The sequence below is a fragment of the Schistocerca gregaria genome, chromosome 3 (assembly GCF_023897955.1).
Source record: "Schistocerca gregaria isolate iqSchGreg1 chromosome 3, iqSchGreg1.2, whole genome shotgun sequence".
In the NCBI taxonomy this organism is placed as follows: domain Eukaryota; kingdom Metazoa; phylum Arthropoda; class Insecta; order Orthoptera; family Acrididae; genus Schistocerca; species Schistocerca gregaria.
Window position 1 is genome coordinate 496,768,770 of NC_064922.1, and position 23,351 is coordinate 496,792,120.

At 40.7% G+C, this 23,351-nt stretch overlaps 2 protein-coding genes across 2 annotated transcripts in view; one reads left to right on the forward strand and one right to left on the reverse strand.

The window, feature by feature from the left end:
- The window catches only part of LOC126354068 (cholinesterase-like), a 64,208-nt gene extending 54,797 nt beyond the window's left edge, over nucleotides 1-9,411 (reverse strand). The window contains exons 1-3 of the mRNA XM_050003442.1: nucleotides 9,295-9,411; nucleotides 7,679-7,813; nucleotides 87-363 (exon numbers count right to left, since the gene is read on the reverse strand). Of these exons, the coding sequence (XP_049859399.1) occupies nucleotides 87-363; nucleotides 7,679-7,813; nucleotides 9,295-9,354 (472 nt within the window). The 5' untranslated portion in view covers nucleotides 9,355-9,411. The remainder of the gene's footprint in view (nucleotides 1-86; nucleotides 364-7,678; nucleotides 7,814-9,294) is intronic.
- Nucleotides 9,412-20,062: 10,651 nt separating this feature from the next.
- The window catches only part of LOC126354062 (cholinesterase-like), an 87,369-nt gene continuing 84,080 nt past the window's right edge, over nucleotides 20,063-23,351 (forward strand). The window contains exon 1 of the mRNA XM_050003429.1: nucleotides 20,063-20,139. Within this exon, the coding sequence (XP_049859386.1) occupies nucleotides 20,077-20,139 (63 nt within the window). The 5' untranslated portion in view covers nucleotides 20,063-20,076. The remainder of the gene's footprint in view (nucleotides 20,140-23,351) is intronic.

The window sequence follows — 23,351 nt, forward strand, 5'->3', positions numbered from 1 at the left end:
AGGTAAGGGTGGGAGTTAAAAATTGTAGAGAGCGGCCGAACTTTACCTAGAGAAATTATTTCTATCATCACGACAGATATACGTACCAAGCGGGCCAAGCCGGTAGTTGATGGTGACGAGTATGACACCGTAAGACATGAGGAAATCGGGCCCATACTCCTGATCTGAGCCGCTGCCGTAGACAAATCCTCCGCCGTGCACCCAGAAGAGCACGGGCAGCCCTGCGCCCTCCTCTGGCAAGCCCGGCACGAAGACGTTTAGGTAGAGGCAGTCCTCGGAGCCGTCACCAGTGTTCTGCACGCAGTCGCTGCCGTATGAGGTGGCGTTGCGTACACCCTCCCAGCTACCAGCCGGCCGCGGATCCTGTAGGTACGTTATAGGTTACTGTAATTGCTTTTATGTCCATAGTAATATGACAACAATTAACTTATGGATGCCATACATGTAAGATGATATTGTGCAGCAGCCTTATGTATTATGATGTTCCATCTAGCATGCTACTATTTTCTGTATTTCTGATGCTCGTTTTAGGCTGATGCTCTTCTACATCATTACTTTGCAATACATACATACGTGTTTGGCAGACGGTGCCAGAACCACTTTCAGACTATTTATCTCATTCTCCAGTCTCAAATAGCACATGGGAAAAATTTCTCCCAGATCATTCCGTATGTGAGCTCTGATTTCTCTTACGATATTAAGATGATCATTTCTTACTACGTGAGTGGGTGTCAATAAAATACTCCGTCGTTAGGGTGGCAAAGCTATTGTTATAATTTCGAATTTCGTGAAAAAGCACACCAGAACGAAAAGTCTTTGTTTTTTGATTGCCACCCCAACTCTTATCACATACGTCACACTCTTCCGTATTCGGTGGTAATACAAAACGAGCTACCGCTGTTCGAACTTTGTCAACGTCCCCTGTGAGTCCTGTCCAGCAAGGATATACCGTTGAGCAATACTGCAGAAAAAGACGGACAACTGTGCTTTAGGCAGATTTGTAGCAACTTCTAAGTGTTCTGCCAATAAAACGGAGTCTTTGGTTCACCATTCTCGCAACATTTTCTGTGTGTTAATTCCAACGTAAGTTGTTAGAAATTGTAATCTCCCGATATTTTGTTGAATCGACAGCTTTCAAATTTATGTGATTTTTTTTTTCGCACATGTGGAAGAGCTCAGACATTTAATCGTTCATCTCAATTACGATTTTTCACAAGGTGCAGATATTTTATCTAAATCATTTTGTAATCCATTTTGATCTTATGATGAGATTTCTAGACAGTAAATGACAGACAGCATCATAAACAGTCTTATAGGACTGCTCATATTGTCTCTTAAACAGTTTGTATAGATTAAGAATAACAGAGGCACTATGACATTTCATTAGATGACTGCCCATCAGTTAACACAAAATGTGATCTTTGTGACAGGGAATCGTGTACCCAGTACAAGGCTGAGATGATATTCCATAACCAGACAATTTAATCATAGTTTATTCAAGGGGCCATTTAAAAGTTTGTGGACGCTGTAAGAAAAGAAGCAGTTGATGATGAACCCAAGGGATTTAAAATGGCTTAATGAATTATATAAATGAAGATAGTTTTTGACTACGATGATATTCATATGCACAGTGATTTTAATTGTCCTTATTGGCATCGTAATGGATAACATATTAACTAATTCACTTCGCTTCCATACGCGCATCAGTTGTGCTGGGTACCATGGTGTAAGTCCATGCGTTTTCCTCATATCTCATGTATGGTCCTTTCTCGAACACCACTTATTTGTTTAGCCTACAAATCGTACCAAAGGCATAATAACTGTGTGTTACATTACTTCTTGGCGTTTTACTCTTGGATAGTTATCTACTGTGTATGCGCTTAAAAATCAATATCTGTATGTCTAATGATTGTATACCGTTTTTTGATGAAATTCCCGTCACGGCTTTGGTCTCACGTGTGCAGTGCGTAAGTATCCTCTAACAACATAAACTTGTACACGTTTTACATGTTTTTAATGTTTCCTCTCATAACATAATCTTGTACACGTTCTGCATGTTTTTAATGTTTCATCGAGAAATAACAAGAAATACATAGTTTTGTGAAAAGAAAAGTACTTTCACTTCAAATTTTGTTTCCTTCTATTGGAATGATAAAAAGGCATTAATGCTCGGATTTAATGTAAGGAACTAATATATTAAGAGTATCTGTCATTCCGCGGAGCAGCTTCTTGTTGTACACTATAGTTCCACGTCTCCTTTATATTTTCCTTTTTCCTTTTCACTTTGTTTCCTTCTTTTTATCAACATAAAATTCTTGTAGCAAAAAGATTGAAAAGGATGTAAAATATTTACTTCCGTTCTTAGACAAGAGATTATCAATGCTAAACCAAATGTAATGTAATTAATTAGCTATGTTCCTAAGAAATAAGTTTTGTGACTCGATGGATAAGCAGGTAAGTCTGGAGCACTAGGGTAAAGCAGTGGAGTTCAATCTTCCTTCGATTTTTTTTTTCATATTACTTGATTCACTTCTGGCAATGTTCTGTAACCTGAAAAATACCAAGTTACGCCGAGATTTGGAGTTCATATTAAACAGTAGGCCCTCCACCCACAAACTCGGTAAGCCAGTACAGATACCGGAGGAAGGAAAGGGGAGACAACTTGTAATAGGACCGTACCTAGGGGAGTACTGCGGTGTCCAATCCGACCTTTGGGTTGAGAACATACCTAAGATATAATTTAGAGTTGAATACAGACTGACGAATTTTAGGAAATAGAAATCATTTCTATGGGACAAATTCTAAATCAATAGTGAGGAGCGAAAGCATCTCTGAGTGGTTAATATACATTATTTTAGTGACTCTATGTTTCACAAACCATTACAATACTGTCGTTTGGTGAAGCTAACTCTGGGCCAGATTTTTAGAAGCGAAGAGTTAGAGAAAGAGATAGAGACACAAGTAGAGAGAGAGAGAGAGAGAGAGAGAGAGAGAGAGAGAGAGAGAAGAGAGAGAGAGAGAGAGAGAGCTCGGGGCGAGGTGGAGCACTGAGAACTTAGAACTTGGAGTTGTCTGTTCTCTCTGCTCACTAAGAGTTCTAGCGTATTCTTAATAGCCTAAAATATAAGTAAGTTTGTAGACTTAATTTACATTTTTAAAAGAAATTATTAATATATTTAAACAACAGGATACTCTTATCCGTGACGTTGTTTTGCCTTTAATAAATCCTACAAACGAAAAGCCTTCTATTCATGTGTATGTTGTCTCAGAAGAGACATAGGCCTCTGTAACTATATGCAAACGTTCTTAGCTCTAGGTAATGTTCACTGCAGTTTGAATGCCAGAGATTAATTAAGGAAGTTTTATCCCGACATGAGTTTATAAAACTGGTCATCTCTCAGTTGTAAAATGAAGATATAACTCAATTTCAGATATGAAAATTGACTCAAATGTCAGTTTTAATATAATTTATAATGGACAGGAGTTTTTGCCTTCTAGTTTTAAATTACGACTCTGAGATGGCAACTAATTTCAACTAAAAATACCAAATCAATAACAATTAGAAATTTGATTTGGCATTTTGCTTGAAGTTAGTTGTCATCTCAAAGCCTAAATTTAAACTTAAGGGCAATAGTATCTGTCTGTTACATTAAACTGATCATCTCTCAGTTATAAAATGAGAATGTGAGTCAATTTCCATATCTGAAAGACCAGAGTGAATGCGCTGCGGATAACAGCAATGTAACCAAACATACGTATTGAGAAGCGTAATTTGAAAGCTTTTTTCATAAGTTTTAAAGTAATTTTTAGTTAGAGGACAAAATACAATACTGTTTCCTAGTGAAACACAAACAGAGATCATTAGTTTAAAAATAATTTCATTGTTAGAAATGGAATCTGATAAGGTTTTTTGATATCAAAATAATTCTGCCATAATTAATGTGTGGCATTTATTATACGCAGGGAACATTTCCTAGAGATAAGAACATTTGCACATAGTTACAGAGACCCACATCTCTATAAGACAACATGTAGATGAATACAAGGCTTTTCATCCATAACATTTATTAAAGGCAAAACAACGTAACGGGTAAAAGAATTAGATTAATGGCATCTATGGTTCCTGTTTTTAACAGCTGTTGTTTAAATACATTAATGAAATCATTTAAAATATTAATTAAGTCTATAAACATATATTTCAGGCTATTGAGCGTATGCTGTTACTCCTAGTGAGCAGAGAGAACAGACAATTAGAAGTTCTAGGCTCTAGTGCTCCAATTCGCTCCGAGCTATTCGTGTGCTCTCTCTCTCTCTCTCTCTCTCTCTCTCTCTACTTCTATCTCTATCACCTCTATTTCTTTTTCTCACTCTTCGCTTCCAAAAATCTGACCCAGAATTATCTTCACCAAACCATTATCTCTTGCAGCTGTAGCAGTGTAAGCGGGGTCCACGACAGCAATCAACCTCTCATGGAAGAGATGATTTCCGACTGTTGTTGAATGGTGGTGCAATAATAGTGTGTGTTTGGAACTGTCGTAAATTAATTGACTTAACTGCGTGAGTCGAAGCGAACGAGATCCTATCCTTATTCCTGTTTTCCAACCCCAAAAATGAACGTATGAATGCACAAAAGGTGCTTGAATTGTATGATTCATCTGAACTCCTCTGCGAAAAATTAACGTATGTCTTGTTAATGCTGGAAAATCACAGTACTTGTCGAACACTAAAGTAACACGAATTATTCAAAGCACATTATAGAGAGTGCTAATTTCAAATCCAATATATAATTGTCGCAAAGAATATCAATTTAAGTTCTGGTTGAAAAAAATGGCAGCTACCTAGATTGCTGAGGTCGTCAGCAGTCGGATACCTAACGACAGTCGACTTGTACCTACACGGACCGATCCCAACTAGGGCATCTCAGCGCAGCTTCCGATCGAAAAGCTATATTTTCTTAAAGCCAGTCCCACATTGTTGGAATTATAAACGAATTTCTTCACTGTTACACCGTAAAGTCAAGAGCCGGCACGCCAGTCGGGAACGATAGATGAGAGATGGCTGTGAGAAGACCAATCGCACGCTGAGCGACCCCTCTCCAGGATGACAACGCGACCGCAGCGGCCTCTGTACGAAGAGGACATAAGTGTCGGGCCCGACTGGTCGCGACCCAGTTCTGCAACAGCTTCAAGACTAGTCATTTCACTTGTACTATGTAGCATTGTCTATACTTATGAAACTTGTTTATTTTGTCTGTCGTCCTTTACTTGCGACACATCTATATAATTCTCAAAGTTAAATGCTGTCATGCACTTTTCGTAATAAAACTCATTAATACGATTTGGTTGAATTGTTGCCTAGCAATCCGAGAAAGCAGGTTTCCCAGACAGCCCATCTTTGACGACTAGACAGTATTCAACATTCTCAAGAAATTACATTAAGTTTTTCGATGAAATTGTTGGGGTGCCATCCAGAAGTGTCATTGGATCTGTCATGAGAGCTCAAGTGCAATTTCGTATATTTTCTGTATTGGAAATCGGTGTCTCATTTTTGCGATTATCTCGTAAACTATCACCTGCACAAACAAATGTCGTGAAGGTTTTCTGTAGAACTCGTGTGGAGCTATTCATAATTGTTAACACAATTTTATTTTTCCAAATCGGCAACTAATCTTTTTTGCAACATCGAATTTTTGCCAATTACAAGTATTTCTTTCGCGAAATTCTGCAGAAGTATTCAAATTTAGTATACAGAATTCTAGAAATATAGCATATCTACCAAGGGCTCTGAAAAAATGTGTTGTTATCGAAAGTCGGGTGTCAACTTCACAGCTAATCAGCTATTAAGAAATGTGATCAGGAATTTTTTTGGCAATGTTCTACAGAACTATTCAAAATTTGTGCAGATAACTCTAGAACTATAGCATATCTACAAAGAACTCTGAACGAAATGTGTATTTTTCGAAAACCGGTTGCCAGCTTCACGCGACTGTGAAAATGGGTCCCTCATTATTGCAGTTAACTTCTAAACTACTATCTGCAAAAAAAAGGTCATTAGGGTAGAACTGTTGGAGAGCTATTCAGAATTGTGATTATCATTTTTTCGCAAATCTGGCAAATTTTTGATCAAGATTAAAATTTTCCCTAATACGAGAGTTTTCTTCGCGAAATTCTTCAAAACTATTCAAAAGAGAGCTTTAGAATTGTGGCGTGCCTATCAAGACCTCTGAAAAGAAGTACATTTCTCGAAAGTCGGTTGCCAACTTCCACAGAGCCTCCCAGATCGACTAGCGTGTTGAGTCGGATCTCGGCCAACACGGAACTTGGCGCACCATCCCACAACTATGGTTTTCGACAGTCGTGCTGCCCCATAAAAATTCTTCATTCTCCAGTAGATGTTCACTGGTGTTTGTCGTTCGGCTGTCGAGAAAAGGCTAACAGCATGTTGGTTCTGTTTGGATGCATTTGGTAGTAATCTCACAGCAGTTCACGTTTCCGCATGCACAGTCGGAAAGACACGAGTACATTTCTTTCATGTCGGTGCTTATATACCCGCATCGGAGTTGCACTACGTTTTCTGATCACCCCTTACATTTTACAGCTTTACTTTTCTTCTGCTGCTCTTATGGAATTAATATCACTAAAGATGTCCTGTCGAAGTTTTAATTAGGAACAGAGCACTAGCCCAGGTTGTGCAATGGAAGTATAAAAAAACGTCCCAGCATTCAGTTTAAGTGATTTAAGGACACTTATCCCAAAGGTACAATACAGTTATGAGTAAGTAATCTGGGAACTATCCCGTTGTAGTGAGTAGCAGTTTTTCTTCAGCGTATAATGAGTACTGGCATGGACTACTCGAGGCACAGAAGCTGTTGGGAGTCATCCTTGTCAATGGGTGTTGACCACAGCTCACAGAGCCTAGCTGCAGCATAATCTAAAACCAACGCATTCTAATCGAGAATACGCCATGTGCGCTGAATGGTGTGTGTAACTTCTAGAGGTGATTGGCCTTTGTTTGTGATACAATCGGTAAAACTTTTAGCCCATAATACGGTTTCGACGAATAAAGTACCGTAAAGAATCTGTTAGCATAAGTCTGTATCGCTCTGCCACAAGAAACTATGGTAAAAGTATTGGGGGTTCATTCTTTCTTATTCAAAGATTTGTTATAAAAACATTCTATACATTTACAGCAGTTCATCCCCCTCTCATCGACATGTGCTAAACTTTATCACGTCTGTTAAGCCCAGGATGCTATTTCCCTGATTGAAGCATATTATATTGAGGTTCCTGTTCCCACGATAATACCCTTTGCTGAAATGTGTACTCAAAAGAGTGAATCATATCAGAAGTTACACCGTCCGGCCTGTAGCGAGGAGACGGTTTTGGGTGGCGCAGCGATATATATGCTATTATGGCACCACTGACTGGGGTAGTTATGATTCTCGTCTGAGGCCTGGTCCATCTCTGCTAGCACAGAACTACGACAGCTTATCCTGGCTATTGTGGTACCATCCGGGGGTGACAGAAACAATATCTCCCAGACAAGGCACTTGCTTGGAAGAGTTCCTCTTTCTTCTTTCAGAGCTGTGGTTCTCTTTTCCTTTTAAACAGCCGACCCATATACGTACATTACTGCTTTTAGCATCATCCACTGTAGGAACTATGAGTAATCTACTCACCTGGAATCGTAGCTCTCCAACGGGTGGTTCTGCGTACGGGATCCCCAGGAACGCCGTGTACGTCGTGTTGTAGACACTCGTGGCTGTGGCACCTCGTAGAATGCCCTGCTCTACAGACACAAGCACATCCTCCACCTGCGGAAAATGTCACACCAAATTAACTGGTATTCCTCACAATTCTAATTAAGACAGTAGCAGCAGCACTGGTTTTCCTAGCATATAGTGTGTTAGTACATTATTTGGTTTTGCCAGAGTGACAGTATTTACATATTTGTCTTGTGGTTGAAGCACCCTTTAGGTCCGTGATTATATCAACGTGGAACATCTAATAAATAGAAGAAGGGGAGACACAGCAATAGAGGCCATAAAAAATATTCGTTTTCACGAATCATCTGTCGATTATGATTCTGGGGACAAACAAAATACTTACGCCTGAATCATTCAGTAGGTCTTATCTAGAACTCCTACCTTGGTTCCTCTGGTTTTCACGACTTGTTCGTTACGTGGAGGAATAACAGGTTACACTGACGAGCCTTTAAATGTTAAACACAGAAATGGAATTACCGATCTGTATTACATGGCGCGTAGCCATACTAAAGTCACAGAGAAATGAAAGCCGATTTAAATGTTTTGAGCGTGTCTACGAGGATTACTTTTTGATGCAGATTCGGGTAGCACTTATTCTGGAAATATTCTCCTAGTTTCTTCTGTTGTTTCCCCATTGGATACCTGCTAAACCGATAATTTTCCTATTATTAGTATGTATAATACCTTCTTAACTGGGAACGAATCCTCTCATCTACCAGCTGTTTATAATTAAAGTGCAGCTACGCACGCAGGTCTAGTGTGGTCTGTATATCGTACGACAGCGAAAGTTGTGAGAAATGCTAATCATTAATGCGGAACCGATTTAAGTAGGAAAAAAAATCAGTTTTAGCCACCAGGTGCAAATCTGTACAGCATCTCGTCGACGTCTTCGGTGCTCATAGTAAACTAATTGTGTAAGCGGTGGTTATCAATAAAATCAACAGTACGCCTTTCGCACTTGTCTGACCTTTTCTGCCTACGTCCCGCTCCTAATTCATTACATGTGGAAACATTTATGTACGCCTTTCTGGCATTCACAGCGCCAGATTTGCACCTGGAGGCCAAAATTGGAACTAATCTTTTTCCATCGCAAATCGGTTCCACATTAACGCATTAGAATAGCTAGGAAGTTCCGCTGCCATACGATAATTACAGCCCACACTGCACCTTTGTGAATAGCTGCACTGTAATTGTAACTACACGGCAACTAAGAAAGGGGCCTGTAACGGCCACAGCATTCTCCCGCATGTATTTATCGATGCTTCGGGAAATCCAGTACGGATCGCAAGAAGGGTTTTGCCAGAATATCTGCTGTGTTTTCCTAACCCACTCACATTACCTGATAAAGTGATTTCAGAAGGCTGGAAGAAGAATACACGTATCTGTATGGTCCAAAGAATGCGCTCCGTAATTGTAAACGAAATGAAAAACATATTACTGTTAGTAATTAAATATTTACTGCAAGTAGAAGCATTTATGATTTGACTCTCGCTTATTGTCTTCACAGATTACATTGCTTGAACTTTTACCTTGGCACTGCCCACAAGGTCAAGAAGCAGGAAGGACACTAGACTCGTGTGGAAGAACATTATGATGGACACGTTTCTGTCTAAGCACCACTCGTATATCTGACGTCCCGGCAGACAGTTTCTCAGTAACTGGGATCACGCGACTTCAGCTATAATTAAGTGAAGGCTACCGAGGGGCGTTGTTAGCTCAGCTGATACACCAGACGCGTACCTGTTTGAGAATGAGAGAACGTTGTTGTATTTTGTCTCTGCCCCCCCCCCCCTCCCCCCAAATTCGTTCACTATGTTTGATCTCTCCATGTAAAAATCCCAAAGCAAGTTTTGACCATAACAATACCAACGTATTTTCAATAAGTATACTAGCGACTGGGAGGGGGCGGGGTATTTAATAACCACAACAAAAAAATGCTAATTAAGTTGTTTATGACTTTATTAAAAACATAAATTCCGCATATATAGGTACATCTTAGCAATTCAAATGCATTGCAATAAAGTTTACCACCAACAGGAGGGGGAGGGGATGGAGAGGGGTTCTTTACCACACCAACAAAATAAATAAATAAATACAAAGTTCATTCATTGTTTTTATTTTTAATTAAAAACATGCCTTTAAAGAGACACTAATGTGTAAGAAGGGTCAGGAGTTAAAAATATTGAAAAAAAATGGTTCAAATGGCTCTGAGCACTGTGGGACTCAACATCTTAGGTCATAAGTCCCCTAGAACTTAGAACTACTTAAACCTAACTAACCTAAGGACATCACACACACCCATACCTGAGGCAGGATTCGAACCTGCGACCGTAGCAGCCCCGCGGTTCCGGAGTGCAGCGCCAGAACCGCACGGCCACCGAGACTGGCAAAAATATTGAACATGACATTCGCTGTGAAACGTCGCGTCTACACTGAAGCGCTAAAGAAACTAGGATAGGCATGTGTATTCAAATACAGAGATATGTAAACAGGCAGAATACGGCGATGCGGTCGGCAACGACTATATTAGACAAGTGTCTGTGGCGTTTGTTAGGTCGGTTACTGCTGCTACAACGGCAGGTTATCTAGATTTAAGTGACTTTGAACGTGGTGATGTCGGCGCACGAGCGATGGAACACAGCCTCCCTAGGTAGCGATGAAGTGGGGATTTTCCCGTACGACGATTTCACGAGCACAGCGTGAATATCAGGAATCCGGTAAAACATCAAATGTCCATCGCTGCTGCCGGAAAAAGATCCTGCAAGAACGGAATCAACCACTACTGAAGCGAATCATTCAGCGTGTCAGAAGTGCAACCCATCCGCAAATTGCTGCAGGTTCCAATGCTGGGCCATCAACAAGTGTCTGCGTGCGAACCATTCAATGAAACATCATCGATATGGTCTTTCGGAGTCCCACTCGTGTACCCTTGGTGGCTGTACGACAGAAAGATTTATGCCTTGCCTAGACCGGTCAACACCGACATTAGACTATTGATGACTGGAAATATGTTGCCTGATCGGACGAGTCTCGTTTCAAATTGTATCGAGCGAAAGGACGTGTACGATTATGGAGACAACCTCATGGATCCATGGATCCTGCAAGTCAGCAGGGGCCTGTTCAAGCTGGTGGCAGCTCTGTAAAGTTGTGGGGCGTTTGCAATTGGAGTGATACGGGACCCCTGATACGTCTAGATACGACTCTGACAGGCGAGACGTACGTAAGCATCCTGTCTGATCACCCGCATCTATTAACGTCCACTGTGCATTCCGACGGATTTGGTTAATTCCAGCAGGACAATGTGACACCCCCACACGTCCAGAATTGCTACAAAGTGGCTCCAGGAACACCGAGTTTAAACACTTCCTCTGGCCACCAAACTCCCAAGACATGAACATTATTGAGCAAATCTGGGATGCCTTGCAAAGTGCTGTTCAGCAGAGGTCTCAATCCCCTCGTAGTCTTATGGATTTATGGATAGCCCTGCAGGATTCATGGGTTCAGTTTCCTCCAGGACTACTTCAGACATTAGTCGAGACCATGCCACGTCGTGTTGCGGCACTTCTGCGTCCTCGAGGGGGCGCTACGCGATATTAGGCAGGTGTACCAGTTTCTTTGGCTCTTTAGTATCTATTTGTACTTAGGAAGCTCAATGCATAGGAAATGCGGTGCATATAAGCTGACTAATGAAAGAGTCAGAGTAATCCTTACATCTATTATTCACTGCGATACAGTTCAGGACTGTTTGATGAAGCCAAAGTGTGGAGTTGATGGTAACATTAAAATGATGGGGCATGTTTGCACATATCCTTATGTTACAAAGTAAACTTGCTAAAAAAGAAAAAGTGTTTTGTTCTTATCCATGACTGATGTAGAATTATGTTGTTGCATGCGGTCTTCCTCAAAAACCTCTAAAGAAGAAGATGTCATCTACTGCTTTACTGGTAGCGCAATGTTTGATGAACATCGACTGTAATTATCAATTAGGTAGTTTCTCAAAATATACTCCTGAGTTTCGGTGTTGGGGCGGTAACGAATGTTAAAAATAAATAATTAAGTTCTGTAACAGTACTATAATTTATTTTGAAACCACATAGTCTTTTCCCTTAAATGTCTGTGGTATCATACTGAGAAGGCGTGAAGCTTAATTAATGGTGAAATTTTAACTGATTCTCTCTCGAAAGGATTTCGTTTTTAAATCAATCAGAGAGGATCCTTCTTTCAGGTACGAAAATAATAGATGCATCTTGCCATGCCCTACAAAAATATAAAAAGCTCTTCCATTTTGACCTGAAAAACAAACTTTCACAAACGCTTATACTCCCAGTCTTTGATTACAGCGTTGTTGTTATGCAAGGTCTTTCCCAGGATGCTCACGGCGCCTGGAAATGACAATAAACGTCTGCGTTCGACATATGTGTGACGTTCGACTCTTTGATCATATTTCACCATCTTAAGCACAGCAATTCTGTCTAGGTGCTAAGAAGAACCTCGTCATATTCATTCGTGGTGTCACCGACAATCTGTGTGTCACCGAAGCATTTCTCGACCTTATACCATTAAAACGACACAACTACGGGTTTGTATATTTTTCTAGCCGTGGAAAACGTGTTCAAGTCAATGGGTTTAAAATGGGAATGTCTGACCAGTGTAACAACGAATGGAACCCCTGCGCTACCAGGCTTACGTCAGGTCAAAAATGGCTGAAGTCGGCTGTTCCTTATTCGCGACAGTCCACTGTCTGATATACGAGGAGACATTTTGTGCGAAGATTGTTAACATAAAAAATGTTATGGACACAGTTGTTAGAACGGTTAATTATCTTCGCTCTCATGGACTCTCACATCGACAATTTAAGGAATTTCTGGCATCCCCTGCCACGCCGAAGTAAGATGGCTGGGAAGAGTGAAGGTTCTTCATCGGTTTTTCTCCTTGAGGGACGAAATCAGTACCTTTTTGGAAGCGAAAGGACGTCCAGAAGAATTACTTCGTTGTCCTAAGCGGGTGGCGAATTTCACTTTCTTGAATGGCGTAACTGGTCGTAACTTTGAACATTTCACTCCAAGGCGAAAATCGCTCTGTTGTTGATTCAGTGCAGACGATTCAAGTATTCCAAAAAGAGTTATTTTGGGGGAAAAATAGTTGCCTGAGAAGAATTGTGGACACTTCCCTGCATTAGATAGCACTAAACATGTGGATTTTTCAGATTACGTTCAAATCATTTGTTGATTACAAGTAGAGTTTACAAACAGGTTTTGCAGATTAGTGAGTTTCAACCGGCCTTACATATATTTTTTCGCCTGTTTTCCCTTCGGGCAGAGGACGTCTCACAAGTGTTTCAGCTAGAGCTGATTGACCTGCCTGAAGAACCGCTTTCTTATATGTAAAACTTTGGATGACTTTTACAGCTGTTTTCCACGAGTGAAGTATCTTCTTTTGCACAAGCATGTGGCCAAAGTTCTCTCAATGTTTAATTCCAAGTATATTTGTGAGCGCTTTTTCTCCCTTTTAAAGCTTACTAAAACTAAAAACCGTTCACTACTTAGTGAAAACATTTAACTAATTCTTTGAGGTTAAAACTTCCCGGAATATTGTACCAAACCTAGACAAAATCATTTCCTCGAAACAGAAAAACCTGTAAAATGTAAGTTGTCTTCTTTAACAATGTTGACTATAAGGATTAAAGGTCTCTATAGCCTCAATTCTATTGTTTAATAAGCTTTCAAACTTGGTCAATTAAAATTATTGTGTACAAAACAGCAAACTAAGGATCCGATGTCTAAACTCTGAACGTGGACATAAAAAGTTGTAGCACGAAGTAGAATAAAAAATATTTACTTGTAAATACTAAGACTAAGAATGAGAGTCGATGTCCGTTACGTAAAATAATTTGTAAAATAGACTGTTTATGACACTAGTTTGTTTTAAGAAATTGGAATAGCTTTCAGAAGACGCCTACTGCACATATGATGAGTGTGCATATGCAATACTGATAGAATTAACTTGTTGGTCAGAAACTTGTTTTTCAATTCTTGTTTTGGATATTGTTTTCTAAAGTGTCGTTCTGTAATTCTGATACACGAACACTAATTGTTATGTAAACAATAATAGGTTTGTTTGTTTGACCGCTCATCGACCACTTTTACAGAGCTGCGCTTCCTCTGTTATTTTGTGTACGTTGGATCTGACCGCGGGACAGTCCAGCACACAGCAGTACTGTGCGGTCTCAATTGCTCCGCAGCTGTCTCTCTCGCTCCTGTGCCGACACGTACACATGGGCGCGTATGGGGCGCTGAACTATGCAGCTCGCGCGCGGAGCGCGGCCATGCCCACCGGGCACAATTTTTGGATGAGCCTGAGTTGGAGCATTCAGAGTGTCATTCTGTTAACAGCTGTATTTGTGAGGTGGTTTAATTAATAATGAAAGCCAAGGAGGAAAATAAAACCGTTTATATGATGTGGTTTAAGTGGTTTCAGCACGACAGCGATTTAGACAAACTAACAACATCCAGCATCAAAGAAAGGATATCGCTACCTACACAGCTTCTATAATCCGACTTTCTCACGTTTGAAGAAAAAGAGGCAGATCAAGTATAGGAACAGTGGTGGCAAATACCACAGAAGGAAAAGTGGTTTACGTACGATTCAGTCTAGCGCACCATACTAACAAAACCGGGACACAGCTAGAAGAATTTTCAAAATTCGTTACATCAATTATTCTAATAAGGTTAGCAATGCACTTTTCCTTGCGCGCCACTATAGGAGCAGAGTGACAGATTCTCTACATGCATCAGATGGCCTAGATCAAAATCAAAACCCATTGGCATTTGCCAATTATCTTCCACACAAAAATAATCTTTGGGAAAAATAGCAAAAGTGTCGGTTCTCTTGCCAACAAACACTAAAACTGCAATAACGATTCCTGACAGGTTCTTAATTAATGTTCTAATGGAACGTTGTCAGCAAGAAGTGGTCATAAATCTCTGTCACATACTGACCTTTGTAAATTTTTTTCTTGTTCTTGGTGGATCATATTGGTGCTAATAACAAAAGTATCAATTTTATATTAACTGTGGCAGTTGGAAGATCCGGTTCATTGTCGAATGGAATCTATATCGAGCTGTTTGCACCAGTAAGCCTTCATGGTGAAGCAGAAGAGATCGATCTTGATTTCACCTATGAGTTAAATCACCTTCAATTTTAATCCACGTTGCCCTCACCTCTTCATACAGTGTGTGCTGTAAATTTGTCAAAATTTTTGTTCGATTATGCATATAATTGTGAACGATGGCAATAATACTGTCCTCGCTATTCACCAAGTTCCTTGATATCAGTCTCAGTGGAACATACTTCGCCTGCATTACTCCCCTCTGCTGCGGCACTTGCTTCACCTGTACACTGCAACCCCATTTAAAATCAACCAAGTTAAAATATGTTACTATATTTACTGTTCGTAAGTCACTTGATTGCTGCACTCCTTACTTTTGAACTGGCAGAAATTGGAAGACTTCACACTCTTAATGCCTTGTGTCTGACCACAGCAACTAATAGTAATAATAATAATGATAATTAATAATAATAATACAGCACTGTAGTAGCCCTTACGCAGTTACTGCTCTGTCGTGCCATCAATTAATTCATTTATCTGTTTCGAAGTGAGAAATGAAGCACTTTCTGGACTGCTGCAGGTACTATCTACAACTTGGAGAAGACATTTTCTTGAGATATTTATCATTTGTTACGTATATAACTTACTTTTATCATCAGTGATGTATGGGGTAAAGCATAACGTATGTGTGTAGTGGGTAGACTACATGAGGAACCTGTAACCTCCATCGCATCAGTGCTACTTATCGAGAACAATTAATTTTTGATGACTTGTAAACCATTATTGGAGTCTTAAAAAATTGTGGTAATAGTAATGATCTTTTGAAAATAATTTAGTTTCGTGACTGAAACAGAATCGCATCGCTTAGCTTTTGTCCCACAAAAAAATTCATTTTACCCCTCATGGGGTAATTACCCCCATGTTGGGAACCTCTGGTCTAAGTGAAAGTCGCCGAGGATTGGCCCCCATACGTGGTACGTAATCAGTATTCTCCATATTCATACTTGCTTACGGTCCACCTAAACTGGGCTACTCGTCGGTACTTCCCTTTCCGATCGAAAGCGTTTCGAACCAATCGTAAACACTTTTCTTTAATCAATTCCCGCAACACATATACCAATTCATCTCAGTCACGACTTAGTTCTCTGTAACAAAACTTAATTTTTACGTGTTGCTCAATTGCAGTTGTTGCTTTCAGGTAATCAAAGCATCAAAATCGGTTTCAGCGTGGTGTATTCGATCTTGCGAGTCAGGTCTTAACATGTATTTCTATGCACATGAGCACGAATACATTTTAACTCATGTCTTCATTTAGGCACCGTCCCATTCACTAAGATTCCCAGGCGCACCTCGTAGCCTACAGGAAATGTTCACCATAAAAAATCAAATTATAAACATGGATTAAGTGTCGGCCCGATGGATACACTATTTGCAAGTTTAGTCCAGACGTAGTAAGTGTTGCGTTATGGAGGAAGCAGGAGTATGTAGGTGACATGTAAAAATTACGTGCTGGACCAGTTTTTGAATCTGGATCCCTTACTTTCATGGACAGCCTTTCACTTTGGCAGCACTCTACCCATGGATTGCAGGTATCCGGTCTCGAGTTCGATCCAGAACAGTTTTAACTTGTCACGTACAAATAACGCTGCAAACAGGATTTTACGAAGTACACCGATAAGCCAGAACATTATGACCACTTTCGGCCGCGACGTTGGATACCGCCTGGTGGTGTTACGAGCAAGTGGCGTGCTAACAACACTGTTACGAACTCAGCTTCTCAAAGCAAGACCTATCTTTTAACTATGTTTACATCTTTTCTATTTCTAACGGTATTTATAATCTGTCTTAGCAACTACTGCAAAATGCGTATTTATATCGTCAAATTCATTTTGTTTTATTGATTTAAATTACCTTCATTGGTATGAAATAAAAAACATTTACAATTCTTTTGCTTTCTAGATCGTTACATAAGATATTGAGTATTGATGTTTACTTACGACACTTTTGCCTGATTTCCACTTACGCCTGAAGTGTCGTCTCACCACACATTTTTCAGGCATTTCTGCGCTTGGCAGGTTTTTTTGGCCTAAACATTTAGCCAAGACGAAGTAAACAAACATTAACAGTGCTGTTTTGTCGTTTTTCACGTCTAGGAGTGTGTAATGCTATAAGTGAACGAGATGTTGGAGCTACAATCATCTTGTGTTCTTGCCCTCAGGAAATTCATTGAGATAGACGTCTTTGACAAAAGGCATATAGTTGTTAAGCAGAGTCTGTGAACGAGTATCTCTGAAACGGCGAAGATGGTCGCACTTTCACGAGCTGCTGTCCTGAGCATCTATGGAAAGAGATAGGGCAGTGAAACTACTACTAGGCAAAAAATTCTAGGACGTCCATGACTCTTCTCAGAATGTCGGGATCGGAGGCTTGTCTGCTCTGTAAAGTAGAATAGATTGTGATCTGTGGCGTCTCTGCCGAAAGAGCACAATGCTGGTCCACGCACATGTGTTTTGGAACACACTGTTCAAAAATGGTTCAAATGGCTCTGAGCACTTTGGGACTTAACATCTATGGTTGTCAGTCCCCTAGAACTTAGAACTACTTAAACCTAACTAACCTAAGGACATCACACAACACACAGTCCTCACGAGGCAGAGAAAATCCCTGAGCCCGCCGGGAATCGAACCCGGGAACACGGGCGCGGGAAGCGAGAACGCTACCGCACGACCACGAGCTGCGGACGAACACACTGTTCATCGTACATTGTTGAACATGGAGCTCCGCAGCAGACCATCCGGACGTGTTCCCACGTTCACCCAATGACATCGTCAAATACGATTGCAGTGGGCACCGGACCATCGTTATCCGACTGCCGATCAATGGAAACGAGTCGGTTTTCCGGGTGAATCACATTATGCTACACTAGGTCGATGGTCGTCTCCATAGACGCTGTCGTCAAGGTGAAAGGCGATCGAAACATGCAGTGCTCCACGGACGCAGGTTGGTGGGAGCGGTGTTATGCTATGGGAAACATTCTCCTGCTCTTGCTTGGGACCTGTGGCAGTAGTTGAAGACACGCTGGCAACTGCGAACCACCTGCGTCCCTTCATGCTTGATGTCTTCCCCGACGGCGATATCATCTTTCAGCCGAATAATTTTCCGTGTCTCCGATCCAGAACCGTGCTACACTGGTTTGAGGAGCATTATAGTGAGCTCATGTTTTAGCGTTAGGAACTTGCTTATTCTGGATAATAAATAGTCGTAGATAACTGTTGGTTGGTAATATTTACTGGCAAAATGAAACCTAACACCAGATTGCGTACTTACTCTTATCCCGTGTGGCCGTTTTCAGTACGACTTGAAAAGAGAGAGAGATTATTAATTGATCACCGATGCGTCGGTTCTTAATTGTGTTCAGGAGACGTAGGGATTGATTGCGAGAATAATTGACCTTTTGACCCCGATTGCCTCCACGCAGTCAGAATCTTCGAAGAAATCACCTAAGGGACCTATTTCAATATAAAAATGGAAATGAAAGTAAATTAGTGGAATTTCATAAGAGAAAGAATAACAGATCGAAAGCTGAACACATTAGTGGTCTCCCAAATACAATCGAGATATCGCGATGAAAAGCGAACCTGTAAGAAAGCTCATATACAATTTGAACACCATTTTTGGTTAGAGAAAGAAAAGAATAAGAAGAAAATTACTGCATTGTAAAATATATTTTGAACAAATTGGCTTTAAACTACTAGACATTGACAAATACACAATAAATGCAGGTCTTACATCTGGTATTTCTTTTGTGCATGGCGCAGTCGAATAATCGCTGCTCTGTCAGTCGGTTCCTTCTTAATATTAAATGCCCTTGCGTGTGCGTAAGTGTATTGTATCCTCACCCGGGTTACCGAAATGTTTGTTCATCGTTTCACATAGTTTTTACACAAAATAAAAATACAACTTGTAGCAATGCTATGCAGTACCTCTTAACATGTCGGCGACCAAACGTACAAGGGTAATGAAGTGTCTAGAATATTTCTGAACCAAAGATAGATTGTTCTTTCTTATGTTTCGCAGCTTCTTGCTATCAAGTGCTGCGGAAATGATTTTAAATATCTGCGCCCAGCGGGTCATAGTGTTTATTTAGAGGATTTAAACGCTGGACGCGCGTCTTCGTGTAGGCGCACTTTAAAAAAATTGCTCTCGCACTGTGATGCTTAGCATCTTTACGAACTACAGCTCGTTGGCTTCCTTTTCTTTTGTGATAAATATCTCATACGCAGAGTATCTGAAATCCAATAATATTACATGTTGATACTTCGGCGACCAAATCAACCTGACGTAAACCCTATGGAACCCTTCCGGGTCGCTGTAGGGTGCTATCGCCGCGTATGCAAGTCAGTGACCCGATATTAACGCAAATTGCATGACCCGTGGGTAGACGTCTAATGCCACATACCTCCACAAACCCACCAACAAACTGGCGGGCTCCTGATTCGCATAATCAGTGATGTATTTCGATCCGCAGGCGGACAAAGCAGCTATTGAGCAGGTGGTCGTCATTTTTTTCGCCTCTATGTATTTTCATCATATCCCTCAGTTGCTCCATTTTTTAATGAAACTGATGCTTTCGCTGAGTTCTCGTTCTTCCTTAGTCACCAATTTCTGCACCATTTAAAAGCATGATTTACAGAAATAGATGAGAAAAATAGCAAGCAGTATCTTTTTTAGTCGACAGAAGAAAAGAGCTATGCGGAAAAACCTATTTCAGTTTCGTCAGTTACAGCACCAAATGTCCAAACACCATACTATGCTGTGACTTCTATGCTAACGACTTATCAAGCAAGTAATTTGCCTAGAGCGTAATGTAAGTTTCGATGAATTTCAGGTAGCGGACAGATGGCGCGATTACTTTAATCATCATTTCCAAAACACTTTGATACCGGTTTTGGTACTGAGATGGCTATTAATCTCATTTGAATGAGTGGAAAGCATATTATTGATCATAAGATAAATTCTATTATCTAATCGTCAGTCTGGTCGGAGTTATCGGTTTTCCTGCTTGAGCAGAAACAATCACGTGTGATCACAATTTCCTCTGTCATTCCCCTGACATCTGACTTTACACGCGCGCAGTCGCATCGCAGCTTTCGCCTTGTGAACAATAGACCAGTGCTGCTATTTCGACGGGAGCAAATCCACTATGGATATGCGCAGCATCAGCTTTGTGTCCGTCCTGCTTCTTCATCTCGTTGACTATGCCAAGGTAACCCTCGAAGTTGATGAATACCTTTAGTACGGAAGATTAAACTAAAAATACCAAAACGTTTCCATGTCGCTGTATAATTTACAGGTATGCGAATATCAAATACAAACGATGATCTTACGTATAATTTAGTTAATGTCTTTACAGGAAAATACGAATGTAAATAGGAGTAAACTGACACGTTTCATGTCTGTTAATAAGAACGTAATGAGCTAACTGTATGATCTACGTTAGTAAATCTTTCCTTTGTTGAACAGCTGCATGGAGTAAACAGCAATCTCTCAGTAGGGAAGTGATCATGCTGAATTGTTGGTGCATCTAATTCTCTAATGGAAGGTGACTCAGGGTTGACGGTGGATTTTCACCAACTAACAATGTAGTGCCTTTCAGTACTAAAAGTGCTCATCGGAACGAATTATATTATTTTTAAGCAGTGGTTGTAACTAATGAGGCAGGTGCAGAATGAAATCGCTCTCTTCATTATTTTCTCTACCTCTTTAATCTCATATTCACTGTATCAGAGATAGATTTTCTTCGTGGCGTGAAAAGATGGGCAAGACTGCAATGGAAAATGTTGTCTAACAAACGTAAATGTACTAGACGTAGTCTCGCTGTAAAAGCATGTAAAACCCAGATTGTTGGTTTCACTGCCTGGGATAATAATAAAATACTCGGCAACGTTCAGATAGATATTTTCTCCTTTGCTATTGGTTTATTTATTGTTCTTCGGTTGTACCCATACAGCAAGTCCAAACATGGTGTCTTAAAAAGTTAAAGCAAACTGCAATTCCTTGTAAGACCAAACATACAGGGCCATGGTTATTTAAAACGAAATAATACAGACAGAAATTCTTCCAATCCATATGTGGCATACAGCAAACTGAGTTTAACGAAGGCGATGTTGATCTGATGTATTCAACGATACCCTTTCGCAACACTGTCTAAATGATCGTTTTAAGAAATACCAAATTAAGATCAACATGAAGATGCCTAAATAAGGCGAAACGCTTAGTTGAAAAATAAAAAAAAACTAGTATTGCAACCAACACTGTTTTTAACCAATACAGAAAGAATATATGAGCCCCTTAAGTTAACATTCTGATTTAAAACAAGCGCACACACACACACACACACACACACACACACACACACACAGACACGAAACATACTCCAACTTAACAGATACATTTTAATTCCAACTTGTAAAACAATTTCCACTAGTAATTTTTAGTGTGTAAATATTTGACAAACAAGAGGATTAACATACAAGAAAGAAGTGCTCGATGTATGCGGGCACCTCCGTAATCAACCAGTCGGAGACTCTTCTGTAACTGGGGCACCCGAAGAAGATACGATTAATGTCCTGGAGTTCCCCGCAGTCGTAATGTGGTGATGGTACAATGTGGAGTCTATAACTGTGTTGCAGCAGTAGTTGAATTTCAACTTCGCAATGATCCTCACAAACTGTGTCTCATTACCTATGGTAATTGATTCACATTTCAGACGCCACCTTTCAGGATACTATTGTACCTTCAGTATCTGCGGATGGGTTTGTTTGTGCCACCTGTCCACTTGCAGATCATAGGACTCCCCCGCCTAGTTCCATCCGCTTTTGACCATTTCCGCTATTGCTGCGATGAGCTCATCCGCTGGGCCGCTTAGCTGTTGTACGGCATTTGTCACTGCGTCCTTAAGCAACTGATCCATCTTTCTCATTCCCTTGATCCACACGAATGATTCCTCTGTACATGTATTGTAAATTTCTGTTACAGCAACAGCTATTTGATATGGTAAATAACAACCCCCTCTGTCCTTATCTACTGATGTTAATGTTTGTACTGGGGAGAGCGAGTTCGTGAATATTACATTGTGGGTAGCTGGTATGGACATGCCATATCTTAGTGCATGGCTATGAGTTCGGCCGTGTAAATTGATTCCTGTTTGCACACCCACATTTTTAGTAGTGCTTGGCATTGGCTGGTACCACGAAAAATAGCTGTAAATTGAAGATACAACGATAATGCAGCTCCCAGGGCCAAGAACTATCTGACATCCACAGTTAAAAGAAGATTGTCAGGGTATGGAGGAATAGGTTGGGGATAGTACGACAAATGGTATTGTGCGCACTGGATAATCAGTATTTGCGACAAAGTCCGACTTTCTACCAAACTGATACAGTGGACTCTGCGGTAGTACGGGATGTTAGTTCATTTTGTGAAGATATTTTCTTCTACAAGGGGAAAGAGAATGGTGACACCTGTTCTCCTCAACCCATACTTCTCACTCGGTGCACCCTTGCAGTGAATACTTAAATTCTGAGCCATAAGCAGCAATGGAAATTTCATTGTATTATCACATTAGTAATCAGAATTCTTTTGCACAAGACTTCATGCCGCAGACCCATAGAACAGTGTGTAGGACTATACGCCAACGTTCTTTGTTTGAAATAGATTCAATTTCACAGTAAATACTAATTCCCCATACAGAAAAATGCAGTAGTTTGATATCCAAGCAAGCCATGAAAGCGAGACTCCTTAAGCAACCCATATCAACATCTGCTGTACCTATTTTCTTGGTTGTTGTTGTTGCGCTATGGGTGAATAACTGGCTTTCACGGCTAAGGACGTACCCGGAGAAAGACAGGGCAGGCAGGCTGGCCGTTAACCCTCTATCCCACCAACTAATAGTTCACGAACTGATACCTTCTCGAGCATGGCCGTGGACAAGACGGACAGAAGTCATCTTCCCTCTCCTAGTTCACGTTCTAATATTTTCTCGATCATGGCCGGAAGACATGAGGTAAATTTGCCCTCCTCCTCACCCAGTTCGCATACTAGTACTTTCTCGAGCTTGATAGGATAGGTTGGAAAGGTGCCCCCTATCCCTCTTTCCTCCCTCTCCCTAGTTTACGTCCTGAAGAGCAGGACAGCTAGTTTCCCTCTCCACTCTCTACTCTCACCCTAGTACTTTCTCGTGTGTGTTGTGGCCATAGTACGGGACGAGCTTTCTCCTTCCCCTTTTCTGCCCTGCCTCAACCTATGTCAAATCCTAGTACTTTCTCAAGCAAGCCCGAAGGACATTAGGGGCAGCTGTGTCCTCCCCTTCTCTCCCAACTCTTGTTAGATCACGGTCTAATATGTTCTCAGGCATGGTTGAAGGGGAGGACATGCACTTTTCCACTGTCACTCTTCTCTGCCTCCTCCTAGTTCATG